The following is a 13,811-nucleotide window of genomic DNA, read 5'->3' as shown; positions in this document are numbered from 1 at the left end:
AATGGAAACCATTTAATAAAGGAAATAATTGTTTCCTTCCCATTTTTATTAAGTGTGCTGTCTTTAATGTGAGAGCAGTATTTTTATCCACATTAAAAGCTCATCTTTTGGTTCCCAGATAAGGTGCAGCCTCAGATTCCAGATCACCTGCTGTTTTACAATTACATAAGTAATAGGTTGAAAAAGTTGATGAGCAGTGAACCAGAAAGCCAGACTGTAAAATGCAGAATATTCTACATTACAAGCATGTATTCCGCTACCAATTTAAAGCACAGTTCAAAAAAAGTATGCACATTAAAGTGGCTTGTTCTACTTACACCTGAGAGATACAGCAGAAATTAAAATAATGGTTATTTTAATATTGTATTTGTAAAATGAATTATGCCAGACCTCATAGTGCTCCTGTGCCAAGTGCTAGAGTATTAGAGAAGGATGTATCTGTTCTTCCAGCCTGTGAAAGATAACTCCAGAACCTCTATGCTTCTAGCTAAGCACTCTGTCTTCTCTCTACGCTAAAAAGTAATTTTTCTTACCTTTCTTTTGTGTAGCACAGCTTCCAAGAACATGTGGCAACAGAAGGAGACTGAGACATTGGGAGAGAATCAAGAAAATCACTTAAAGCAAACTTCTGTAGAAAGGTCAGGGGGAGAGAATATCAGGAGCATGAAGAAAGAGGGCAAGCTGTGGAAAGGTGCCTCTGGTGGGCAGAGGAAAGGTGGGGGACAGCTGGAAGAGTGGAATACTTCCAGGTAGGAAAACTGTGCACAGGAGTGAGACCTGACTGGGCTTGGGCTGAGGAGGAGGGAGGGAGGAAAGAAAGTAAAAACAGTTAAAATGAGAAAGAGGAGAAAAATGGGTAAAAGCAGAAAGCACGTCACTAATATGCCACTGAGTGATGATAACATTACAGCTGGAAGTGAGTGAAACCAGAGAGCATAAGCTGCTCCGTAGCCTTGTTTCTACCTACCACTGACAGACAGAATAAATCAGTTACAGCTCCCACTCCAAAGAAAGTTTTTGCACATTAGGATTTTATATACAGGAATGAGTCTGCCAGATCCTGGAGCATCCTATCACTTCCTGATAGAGATAAAAAAAAGGGAGGGGAACACAGAGAGAGGATCTGCTCTCTTCTATAGCAACAAGAGCCAAACCATAGGCACTTGTGGCTTCATATCTGTCCCGGTACCCTCGGCATGTTTGTATTTCTGAATTCCTGATGGCTCTTTGAATGAGCATCAGAAAGACAGATTTATTTGCTTCAGCTCAAATAGTATTTCATGTGACATAAAACCAATCTCTCAGATTTGTTTCAGGAAAAAAAGATAGATGAGAAATGTTTTTGGAAGCTCTTTTTTCTGATGCAGTTGCTTGGCTACAAATCCGCTTATTAATGTGGCTATAATGGAGGTGAAAATGTTGAGCATTTCACATGCCAGGAGATAAGATTCAGAAAAAGCAAAAGAGGAGGTGAGGGCAGAGAGAAGAATTGTTCTGGCCAAAAAGATGTCCAGACTTACAAGCATTATAATTTCAGATTTCATAGGAGTTAGAGAAGGAATGGACCTCCTGTTCTAGTAAATCCAGTCTTTGCTGGATAGACATATAAACCTGTTCATTAACTCGGGTTCTCTTTTACAATACAGTATTACTATCCAATATAAAGAAAGGTATTGGATAAAGTAGTTGATGTTCAACATTAGCCATTAGAATAACTACCTAGGTTGACTGAAAGAGCTAATTTCAGACATCAAGGATCTTTCTAAAATCATGTTTTAAATACTTTCTTATCTTGCCTGAGAGGAATTGCATCTGTGATCTGAGTAGGTATTCTCACCACTGCTGTATCTATTGCAATATCTTAAAGGAGACACTGATGCTAGATGGAGAATCATTGCAATAGGAGTTTGAAATGGCTGACCATTGTCTGCTTGACTGATAGTAGTTGTAAGAAAGCATCTCTGAGGCAGAGTATCCTGCGTGTGAAGCATTCAAGCTATCATCGGTTGTGCTGGGCAGTTCCCCCATTTAAAAGCTATCACATTAACCGTGTTACATTCATGCTATTCTCAGTAACACTGTTTGTCAAGCAAGGCCTCAGATGCTTCCATTATACTGTTTGCTCTGTTTATGTGATGTTAAACACCACTAGCTGCAGTCCATGGGTAGCTGCTCCAAAGTAACAGCTTGCTGCCACCAAAAGGCCTAATTCTCATTCTTTCCTTCCCTCATCTTCCCCCTCAGCCTTTCAGCAGCCCCCTCCCTTGCAGCTGCTTTGACGCTTGTGTGAACCTTCATTGAGCTGACCTCCTTTGCTAAGGCAGCAAAGAACTCCTGCTTTCTGCCCTCACACACACACACAGTGGCAGTGTTGCTTTGGGCTGTGTTTCTGCAGTCATTGTTGGCATTTTGGTCTGACCTTTCTTACTGGGCAACCTTCCTAAGCATCACTGTCCCTAACAGCTTGCTTTGGAGTGCTAGTAATAATGCTTCAGTGTTTTTATGAAACTTCAGAGATCTAGGTCTCCATGCAAGCCAGTTGCATCTCTGAAGGTTTCTCTGTGTTTGTGTATAAAATTACTGGAGCAGTTTCTATTATGGCACTCAGGTGGGGTTAAATTGATAATAAGTGCAGCTTAGTTTGAAGGAATCAGTGAAAACACCATTATCCCTCCTTTGCAAAATGCTGTTTGCCAAAATGAGAGCTGTTCATATTTCCCTGAAAGAAGTCTGTGAGGTTGAAAGGTTTTATTACAAACATTTTGCTGCACAGAGCAGCTCTTCCCTGGTTGATTCGTTAATCTGCATAGGGAGGACCCAGTTTCAGATCAGTAGAAATGTATATTCAACTGTTCTTGAAATCCATGTGTCTCCTTCCTGAACAACACCCTGCTCAGATCCTGCCAGCTGCTCGTGACCGCCAGGTGATTGAAGACCTGGCTGCCATGTGCTCTGCATGCCCATCCGGCCTCTCCCGACCGGCGACCTCCCCACTCCTGCCTACCTAATGTAAAGTTCTGTCGTTCAACTTGCAATCTGTGGCAAGGCACATGTGTAAAATATATTTTCAAGGGAAAACAATCCATCTTTTTTAACCTCTCATTGTAAATCTAGCTTCACAGGTACCCATGATAACACCGAGGCTGACCAGGAGGAAAACTTCTGGTCTCAGGCTCTGGAGGATTTAGAGACCTGTGGCCAGTCAGGAATTCTGAGGGAACTAGAGGTAGAACGATCTTAACCTTTCTTTCCGATTATAGAGAAATATAATGGTTTTGGTTTGGTTTACATTCATTTTATTTTCTCCTTTTTTTTCTTTTAATTTGCACTAATCGCACCAATTCATTTAAAAGCTTTAACCCCTCTCCACAGGACAAGGCTGACAGGCGTCTGTGTTTGAGAAACATGACTCTCTTGGTACCTACCCTTTACGTTTATCTTTTTGCTTGTGCAGCTGCCTCCCCCACCCCTAACCAGAGCTATTTTCTTTTACTCAATGCAACTGAAATTCTATGAACGTGTTCGCCCCAGAGCTTTTGACTTGTAGCTTCTGCTGTGCGTCCCATTGATGCTGTTTGCACAGGCAGCAAATGGTGCAGAACTTCCTCAGTGGGCATAGCCTCCCTGCGGCAGCGCATCCCATTCTCTTGCAGCCGCTTGATGCAGCTTTTCTCAGCATGCTGTAGGTTGTCTTTTAAATTGAAACTTAATGTGATTAAGATGAACATAAAAGAAAATAATGTTATCGAGATATTGAATTCAGCCTTACCACTCTGAAAAGAAAAAAAACAAAAAAAAACCCTGCTAACATGAGAAATGTTGGTTGTACAGCAATTTCTCCACTGTGCAACATATTTTATCCTGAAATTAATTGCAAATCTAACTTCATGGCAGGTTGTGTGGGGGTGAAGCAAAGGGACAGAGGCAGAGTAACTTTGAGTCTATTTTTCTAATCACCTTTACTGTAAGTTCTCTAATTGGAACAGTTAAAATTATGCTGATGCTGAAAGTTGAGGAACGAAAGGTCCTAAAATATTTTCTTTTATGTTCTTTTAAATTCCTGGAGCTGCAAAACTGGCAGAATCTCATTTTCATTTTTATGTCATTGAAGACCTTTAGCAGCCAGGAGGAATGTGAATGGCATAACTGAGTGAAAGTTTTTCAGCCTAGATTAATTTACTCCTTCAGATTTACAGCTTCTGTATTGCATGTATGGATAGCAAAATGTGATTCTCGTGTATTTGTTATTGCAAACCAGAGAAAAGAAGGAGAACATGTTATATGGGTTTAATTCCATAGTTAGATATAGTTTGGTACTGCAGGCTTCTCGTGTAGTTTCAATATTCAGAGCACAATAAAAGGAGATGGAAGTAAGTAATTCAGAAATGGAAATAGATCATTCAGAATTCAGTTACTTCAACACGTTGAGTTTTCCTCAGCCTTTTACAAAAACAGCCACCTCCATTTTACAAAAGTGAAATTCAGAGCCATAGATGCTGTAACATTTATAGCATCTCTTCCTTGCACAGCTCGCAGATCTGAAAAGAAAGCAAGACTCATCTAGCATGACAGGGAGCTGAGAATGGCGATGCCTCTATTTTATGAAGTACCATCGCATAGCCAAGGACTCCTTCTCATTTTTCATTCCAAGGTCTTCAGCCAAACAGCAAAAAACCTGTTGTTTGCCAAGTCCTCCAGCTGCTTTGCTCCATCAGAGACGAATAGCAGTCAGTGAGCACAAGAGAAACTATTAAAGTACACTAGATTATCTCATAGTGAAAGTAGTGCTGGAGTTGGGAGAAAGACGAGTGTGACAAGTATGGTCAGTAGACACAGAAGCAAACTTTCATTTGCCTTTTTCTTCCCCTTTTTTCCTTTTTTTCTCATTTTCAAGCAGGCTGTCTGCATCCTGTCCCAGTCAGATTTCAGCTTGTGGCCTGAACTCGTAGTTTCCAGTTTTGCATGTCCATCAGTACCAGGGAGAATAAACAGGAAATTCAGTGCATCCTATCCCAGCAGCAGGCTGCACTCCTGTGTGGTGACTGTACCAAAGCACTCTTTACCTCCCATTCTCTGAAGAAGGAATTCTTTCACAGTGGGTACTTTTGGTGTCAGTACATTGCACCCAGTGGATGAGGTGACTTCTATTGTCTTCTTTCAACACCCCACCTCTGGAGGCTCTCAAGGCCAGGATGGATGGGGCCCTGGGCAATGTGATCTAGTGGGTAGCAGCACTGCCCACGGCGGGAGCTTAGAACTGAGTGAGCTTTAAGGCCCCTCCCAACCCAAGTTATTCTGTGATTCTGAGATTTCATGCTTTGAGCATTCTTTCATCTAACATAAAGTCTAGCTTTTACTGAGACTAAAACCAGCAGTGAGACAGAGGCTGGTATCTCTGAAGTACTAGTGCTGGTTAAGGTAGTTGCTCTTGCAGTGTGCACGTTATGCATAATTTCTTTCAAGCAGTGAGTGTACCTGCATTGATTTTCTCCCAGGCTGGGACAGTGTCCAGGCAGTGGCTCTGCCAGCTCTGGCTCTAGAGCTACCTTCACGTTCTGCTGACTTCACTGTTTTTTTAATAAACCTCGCTCTCACAGTCTGTCTTGTGACTTTGTGACTATAGAAATACCTTCCTATAGATCCAATTCCAACAAATGTAATTAGGCTGCAACTTAAACATCATTTTATTTACATGTAAAATATATTTGAAGTGAACATTTATACTAGACACTCTTCAGTCCAGTCTGCCAGGGGACTAGCTGACCAGCACAGCCATTCCAGTGCTCAGTATTTTAGTTGAAAATGCCATCTGAAAACGTTTCCCTATGGGGTTCTGTTATTCTTGTTGTGTTTCGTTGTGGTCCTTTATTTTATAGTGACTTGCAAGCAGATTGAACATCTGTCCTCTTGCCTTTTGCTGTGCCCTGAGTGATTGTGTTTTAACAAAGAATAGATAAGTTTTTCCTACTGCTGTGAATTAACCGCTTACTTAAACCACATTCTGTGTTAAAAATTAACCTGTTCATTAATGCTCTAGGCCACAATTATGTCAGGAAGTACACTGAGTTTGAATCATGAAAACCCACAGCCTCGTAGCCAGCTGGGAAGACAAGCCAGCTTCCAGGAAAGAAGCACTGTAAGGCCACATTACAGTCAAGCTTCTCGTAGCAACACATTGCCATCAGATGTGGGGAGAAAGTCCATGGTTATGAGAAAAATTAAGCAAGAAATGAAAGAAATCATGTCACCAACTCCTGTGGAGTTACACAAGGTCTGTAATTTTTCTTCTGACAGTTTTGAAATAATATATTCAGTGTAGGGAATCTAATTATATGGCAATACAGTAAGCACTTTTTATAATGACTCCACAGATGTAATTCTGGGGCCGTGCATATTAGTTCCTAGAAAGACATTAATGATGTATCCTTATGGGGAAAGCAAACAAATAAGATGCATCCTTGTCTACTGTTTTCTTTTACAACAAATTCTCAAAAGGGACTGTTCTTTTGCAAGGAGGAACCACTGTTAATTTGAATTGACAATACCAATAACTCATCTCTGCAAAATGTGTCCATTAAGAAACCAAAGTTTAATTTCTAGAAAATACATTTCTTTAGAAAATTACTCAGGAGAGATTTGGGCTCCCAGTAGTCCTTCTTCAAATTAACACTAATTTTGAATCAAATATATGATACTCAATGTACACAATACAGAATCCTTCAAATTAACTATTGCTTCACTTCTCTTTGTAATTCCTTTTTTCTAAAAAGGATATAAAATGTACAGTCTATGCAGCTTCACTGCTCAAGACTTGTTGAAAACACAGGCTAATATTAAGGTGGCTTTACACCCCAAGGCAGTCACGGGTAAAGCAACTTCTTATCTGCACAGGAAACACCGTGCTGGTTGAAGTCTCAAATCCCAAAAGGCCATGACAGCAACCAGTTTCCAGAACTCTGGGGAGTGTTGCAGTGCTGTTCTCCTTGATGGGAATGAACGTCCCATCTTGTACACCTTTTTCCTCCCCAAGGTCTGAGATTTGCCCAGGAAGGGGCCGAAAGCATGGAGAAATTTCTGTAAGAGGTCGCATGTTGTCCATCTCAGGGTAGTTGGTTTGTTTTCCGTTCACTGTGGCTCTGACTGGGCTCAGTTCATAACTCTTTCCATGTGGTGAGGTAAGGTCTCACCAAGTATGTGCTAAGTGAGTACTTCTAGAAGATACTGGAGAGTGGGTCTTACATACGGACAGGGAATAAACTGCCTGTGTAAGCAGTCAATAGGACGTGTTGTGATAGTTTAAAGCTACTTGTATTTCCATCTTGATATGAAGAGATTAATGGGGTTGGTTGCTGTGCTCCATTTTCCTGAGAGGAAATTAATTGTGAGATAGAAGACAAATCTACGCCAGCAGGCACTTCATGGTGTGCTCACACCTAGCAAAGATACTGTTTTTCTTCTATGGATTATAAAACAAGTCTGTGTTGACTGATAAAGCAAATGCTTTGCTGGACAGGAAGAGTCAGACTTCTGCTAATGAATCAGTATTGTTTTACAGCTGCTAGCTCTTAAGACTAGGCAGTAAAAAAAAGCCATCTTTTAAGAAAAATAGCTATCAGTGCCTGGATCTTATGGTCCAGCTCACCAAAATATGCTTATATACCTGTTCATTGCAGGGGAGTTGGACTAGATGACCTTTAAAAGTCCCTTCCAACTCTAAAATTTTTATGCTTCTATGCACGTTAACCCAAGCATCAAGGGCTGGTTTTGTATTCATGCCAATCTTAGTAAGTTCCGATTGGTTCTTCTGTAGAAATGTGTCTGTTACTTTCTCTCCCCTCCTTACTGTTCATGTTAGACCTCTAGTTTAACATGAATAACCTGTTCAGTTTCTATTTCTCAGGAAAACTTGTCCAATTAGAGTTTTCCAAAACAGCTGCAGTGCCTTACGAGTGACTCTGGATTCACTGCCAAAGGAATTCCTTTAGTACTTTTTGTAGCAGGGCTTGCTGGCAAATGTGCTCTGCCCTCTGCAGGCGAATGTCCCACTATGTCGGGTCAGAGAGAAAAAGGCTGGATAAAAGTCCTCAGGCTACAAACGCAAATGAGTAACTGTAGGGGAGCAGCAGGGTGAGCAGCTGACATTACCAGCTTTGTCCTTCTCACATGGTTCTCTGTAAAAAAGTAACACAGCCCTGAGAATTATTTTGCTTAATGCTGCAAACTTTGCAGCAAGTTAATGTGAACTCACTGCTATTTCTTGCTTAACTGCATTGATTTCATCAAATACTTATTCTGTTTTTGTTCTGAGAAAGCTAGGATTGAGATAAGTGTCATACAGATCTGTCACAGTGTTTGTTCTAGATGGTTTAATCAGTAATATTTAATTTAGCTGGGTATTATGTTGCTGTATTGGTATCCAAATTAAATTTATGCCTTTAATTGATTTTATCTACTTAGGTAAGTGAATAGATTAATATTTTTCTTAAAATCATAGCAGACCAATTTGAAAAGTTTCCCAGAGCAAGCGTTCCTCTGAGAACAAAAATATACACCAGACACAAAATAATTTTACATCAGTATTACTGCATGTCAGCATTAGCCTCACATTGCCGTTGGTTAAAATCTCTCAATAGCTAATCTGTGCACAATGTATGAATTTAAATGAAACATTTTCCCATATATCTGAGAGGGAGGGGAGACACAGAAACAAACTCAAAACCTGTAAGCCTCTGTTCAAAATTTGTAACTATTTAATTGCTTATGAAATATGCATTAAATTTCCGTTTCAGCTTTCTTTTTCCCTTAGGCTTCTGATGCAAATTTAAAAGTCTAACAAATCATTTACAGGCAAGATTTTTCTACTGAGATCAAAACTTCCAAACAGGTGTGATGACAAGTACAAATAAGATGGCATGATTTAGGTATTGTGTGGATTGCCTACAATCTCACACCCTTCAGACAGGCTGCATTAGTGGCAAGTGAGGATGAAAAACCCGTGTGGGAAAGCTTTGCCATTACCCACTATTAAATAACAATCAGGCACTGATTTTACTTGAGGATTTTCTTTTGGAAATATATGCTGCCCTAAAAGGAGGTGGCTCTAATATTATGACCTGTAATATGCTCTCTGCAGATGAGACAGCTGTCAGAGACACAGCAGTGTTCAATTGCAACCTCATCCCTTGAATAAATAGCTGTCAGTTTCGTTAATTTCCAAATTCCTGTTAAACTAGTCGAAAGTAAAAAAAAATACAGCCGTGAGGGAAACCATTTCTAAAAACTCTTTTATGATCTGTAGACCTGAAGAACCAGAGAAATTAGGTAGTATTCTGATACATACCCTTCTGGAATCACATCTTGTCTGCTCTGCCACGGCTTTGGTAAGGTCTGGACTGTAGGACAAACTGCCCAGTTTGGGGTCTGAAAGGTAAGGAAGGGCATTGTCCTGCAGAGTATACTTTATAGAGAAACAGTCCTTGTTTCACATAGCTGCAAAGAGAGAATAAAGTACTCTCCTTGTTCTTTGTGGATAGCAGCAAACTTAAGTCTCAGCAAGGGAGATTTGGTTTCAACATGGGGGAAATAGCTGAAGCACTGGCAGCGATTACTTTAATGGAGTGTGGAGTGTCCTTCACTGGAGATTTCAAGAAGCAGGACAGATCGCTCAGAAATGGGTTAGCTGCAGTTTGACCCAAAAAAACTTAGGGCAAGAGTGCAGCCTAAATGGCTGCAGAGAACCCCAGTTTCATATGGTCTAGAAGTTGTTCATCAGAGGTTGAATCCTGCTCCACTTAATGCCTGTGCCTTAAGGAAAAGGAAAGAAAGATAAATGGAATGAGTGGGAAGTTCCTTTTAAAAAATGTAACATCTCTTCCAGAACAGCACAGTATTTTACATCTCATCTCCCCTCAGGCTTTGTATCATGTTTCCACATTTGCTTTTCAAGGCTTCTTTAAGAAGCAGTTAAGAGAAGCCCTCCTATCTTTGTGAGAGTGTGGAGAAAAGGTTATTTAAAAGAAGATTTGTGTCTTGGTGCAATGCTAATTAGTTTTTAGTCTTGTCAGGAAGTGCACACAACTATTAATAAATTAAATAAATCTCTCTGCTTTAGTTTTCCTGGAGAGTTTGATATTGGTTTCTGTTTGGTTTTTTTTTGGTTTTTTTTTGGTTGTTGCTTTTGGTTTTCATCTTCCTGTATTGTTAGCCTTATGGCACTTTCAGGGATACCTCAGATCAAACCCATGTTAGACATGCTGTGATCTGACAACCAGATGTCTGTTCTCACCCTGGTTAAAGCACCGTTAATATACCACTGAAGCAGAGTAAATTCAAGAAAAGTGCAGAGAGCTTGAAAAGAAAAACACAACCATCTGTGCCATTTGTTTGTCTGACCAAATCTTTTACTTCTGTTTTGAGGCAATTTTTTCCTTGCTTATCTTTCCACAATGGTTTTTAAGGCAGAGTCTCAGAAGCTTTCTGGAACAGCATCAACTATCATGGTGCCCAACCCTGCTGTGCCTTGGCATTCGTCTGTGAAACACCGGCTGAGTGCTGGAGCCTCTTCTGAGCTCAGTCCTGACCCTGCCTTAAGCAGGAGACTGAGCTGGAGGCCTCCAGTATCCCCTCTAATTGGAAGGATTCTGTGATTCAGAGACACCAGAGATGAATTCAATGTTATGGAGATGGCTCCAGACCAGGAGTGGTCAAAGGGGTCAGAACCTGCTTCCCACTAGGCATGGCATTAGTGGCTGGCACATGCGAGTGGTTGCAGTACTTGGAGCTCGCTTGTATCAAGCCATGATAAAATTAGAGAGCACTCCATGCTGTCATTTCATCAGCCAAGATATAATTTGAAGCAGAATTTTGAACCTGAAGTGAAATGAACGATATTAGTAAGAGCATGATTTTGGGTATGTGTCTGTATTAGCACACACTTTCTGGCAGCACTGACATGTCAATCAGAGGCCATGCCATTTTCTTGCATAGGTCTGCTTGCCCAATGTAAGAGAGAAGCAAAGCAAGAAAAATTAAAAAATAACCTTAAGAAATCAAAAGCTACACATGGCACATCTACAAAGAGGTCTCTGAATCCTTTTCTAGCAAATAACTGAACTCACAGAACTATTCTCACAGTACTAATTCTCTGAACATATAGAAAACCTCATTCTCCTAACACAGTTAGCATCCATGTCCTACTTTCGAATGGCTGTCTCTTGCCTGTGTAACTAACGTATCTATGCTGGCATCACACAATTGCTTGTCTTCAAAATACCCTTCCTGCAGTGTCTTTATGTAGGAGCTGTGTTTGTGTGTTCTTAGAAGGTTGCATTGTAACTCTTATACTGAGCACTGTTGGGACTGGACCTTACAGGGTTGACCACTACCTGGTGAGAAAGAAGGCTGATGTGGCTCAAGTTGCAAGTGGTATTTTGGAAGATATGACACAGGTTTAGTTTAGGACAAGTCTTTCTTTGTCACTGCATATTGGCCTTCACCGTAGAAATGCCAAGTCTTGTTAACAGCTCTCACAGCCTTGCAGTTGAGTTGAGATTCTTGGTGACAGTTAATTAATCAATTCCCAGTCACGCTGAGACCATTAAGATCATCATAAAGATCATCATCATAAAAATGGGGCCAACTCCCATACAGTAGAAGTACCAAGTAGTAGGTAAATAAGTGATTGCTGTAATGTGAAATAAACGTAGGAAGGAGATCTGCCTACTGCTTGTAGAGATGAGAACAAACTTTTTTTCCCCACCGTATCATTATGTCAATTACCTCCACAGGTAACTTTGTACAAGGACTCTGATGGAGAAGACTTTGGGTTCAGTGTCTCAGATGGTTTATTAGAAAAAGGAGTGTACGTTAAAAACATTCGACCAGCTGGCCCTGGTGATCTGGGTGGTTTGAAACCATATGACAGACTTCTACAGGTAATGTTTTTGTCACCACTCAGGTTTATTGTGAATGGACATGACATAAAAAGTCCATTCTGTAAAAAGTTTTGTAACCAGACTGCATGGTGTTTGGGTGTCATCTGTGTACACAGATGTGTGGGCACAAAAATGCATAAAATTGTGTTAGCACTCAATTGGAACAGCTTTATTGTCTATGAGGGCCACTCTGAAAGTAATGCCTCCTATTTTATTATGTTGGTCCATGACATCTGAGACAGATGTTGGTGGTATGGCAGTAGGGGCTGAACCTTCCTGCCAGTATTGCTACATGCTGTTGCTGTGTGACAGATGGCAGCAGAGGGACAGTCTGACACAACGGTGTCTGACATGGAAGTGTGGATAGAACAAAGGTGTGAAACTGAATTCCTCCATGTGGAAAAAATGGCACCCACTGACATTCAGCAACACTTGCTGAATGTTTATAGAGAGCAAACAGTGGGTGTGAGTGTAGATAGGCAGGGGGTGGTGCATTTCAACAGTGGTGACAGCAACATGAAAGGCAAGCCACAATCTGAATGGCCATGCACAACTGTTGCACCATGAAATGAAGAGCATCTTGATAAGCTCATCTGCACAAATCAGTGGATTGTGACCAGAGAACTGTGTACAGAGCTGAGTATTGGCTTCAGTGCGTTGGAAACTATGATGACAGTGTTGCAATATCACAAACTTTGAGCCAGGTGGGTCCCATGAATGCTCACAGAAGAACAGCAAGAGCACTATATTCAAGTTTGTCAGGGTGTTTTGAACTAATACTAATACTAGTATTAGTTGAACTAATATTAGTATGAACATACTAATATTAGTGTGAACTAATATTGAACTAGAGCTGAAGGTGACAGTTTCCTGGATCGCAATGTTACTGGGGACAAGATGTGACGACACCACTCCAAGTTGGACTCATAAATGGCAGTCCATGGAGTAGCAACATGAATTCTCAATCAGTGAAAATGTTCAAGAGTCGGTGGGTAGAGTGATGGGTCTTTTGGGATTGGAAAGGAGTGATCCTTCTGGATTTCTTGGATCCCAGACAAACCACCAATTCTGACCGCTACATCATGATGCTAACTAAGCTGAAGGCTCCAATTTCCAGTCAGGCCAGAGAAGAACCTTTCTATTGCAACATGGTAACACCAGGCCCCATGCTAGTTTGAAGACCGTGGAGCACATTGCCAGTCTTGGCTGGACTGTCCTACCACACTACCAGATTTGGTACCATCTGACTTCCATCTGTTTGGGCTGAAGAAAGATGGATTGCACAGGCAACCTTTCCTAGCAGCAGTGCTGTCATAGCAGCCATGAGACAGTGGGTCACTTCTGGTACAGACTTTTACAAGAGTGGCATGCAGGCTCTTGTTCATCACTGGCAAAAATGCATAGCTAATGGTGGTGACTACATTGAAAAATAGCGTTTTGTAGCTGATGTGAATCTGCTCAATCAAACAGTGTTACTGGGCTCTTCATATCTGCTGTAGTTTCCATGGAAATAAATAGGAGGCATTACTTACAGACCAAACACTCTACGGGGCTTACTGTATTTTCAGTGAGAAGCAGTGTTGTTATTTTGTGTACCTACTGGGAAAGGATGTGGGGGAAATGGGAAAAAGGGGAAAAATGATCTTAATTCTCTGTGCCACTCGCCAAATAAATCCTTTAGGGCACTGGGTAGGAAAATGCAGCAGCTCATGATGATCTGGGCTTTTATGCAGTAGAACTAAAGGCAGATTTTCTCTGTAATGTTGCATTTATAGACCACATCTGTGCAGTGCCAAGTTGGACTGGGAGGAAAAAACTTTTTTTTTTTTTGGTCAGCTAGTCTATTAAAATGTTTTTGTATTAACACAAGAGAAAACC

The 13,811-nt window shown here is 40.9% G+C and overlaps 1 protein-coding gene across 1 annotated transcript in view; it reads left to right on the top strand.

The window, feature by feature from the left end:
* Positions 1 to 13,811, top strand: part of GRIP1 (glutamate receptor interacting protein 1) — a 105,420-nt gene that overhangs the window by 89,521 nt on the left and 2,088 nt on the right. Inside the window, exons 19-22 of the mRNA XM_042815873.1 lie at positions 549 to 749; positions 3,115 to 3,226; positions 6,038 to 6,271; positions 11,787 to 11,933. Of these exons, the coding sequence (XP_042671807.1) occupies positions 549 to 749; positions 3,115 to 3,226; positions 6,038 to 6,271; positions 11,787 to 11,933 (694 nt within the window). The remainder of the gene's footprint in view (positions 1 to 548; positions 750 to 3,114; positions 3,227 to 6,037; positions 6,272 to 11,786; positions 11,934 to 13,811) is intronic.

This window comes from Centrocercus urophasianus, unplaced genomic scaffold (assembly GCF_019232065.1).
Source record: "Centrocercus urophasianus isolate 14NV4802_14NV808 unplaced genomic scaffold, USGS_Curo_1.0 seq_15, whole genome shotgun sequence".
In the NCBI taxonomy this organism is placed as follows: Eukaryota; Metazoa; Chordata; class Aves; order Galliformes; family Phasianidae; genus Centrocercus; species Centrocercus urophasianus.
The sequence above is the reverse complement of the archived record's forward strand: the minus strand, read 5'-3'. Positions and strand labels throughout refer to the sequence as shown.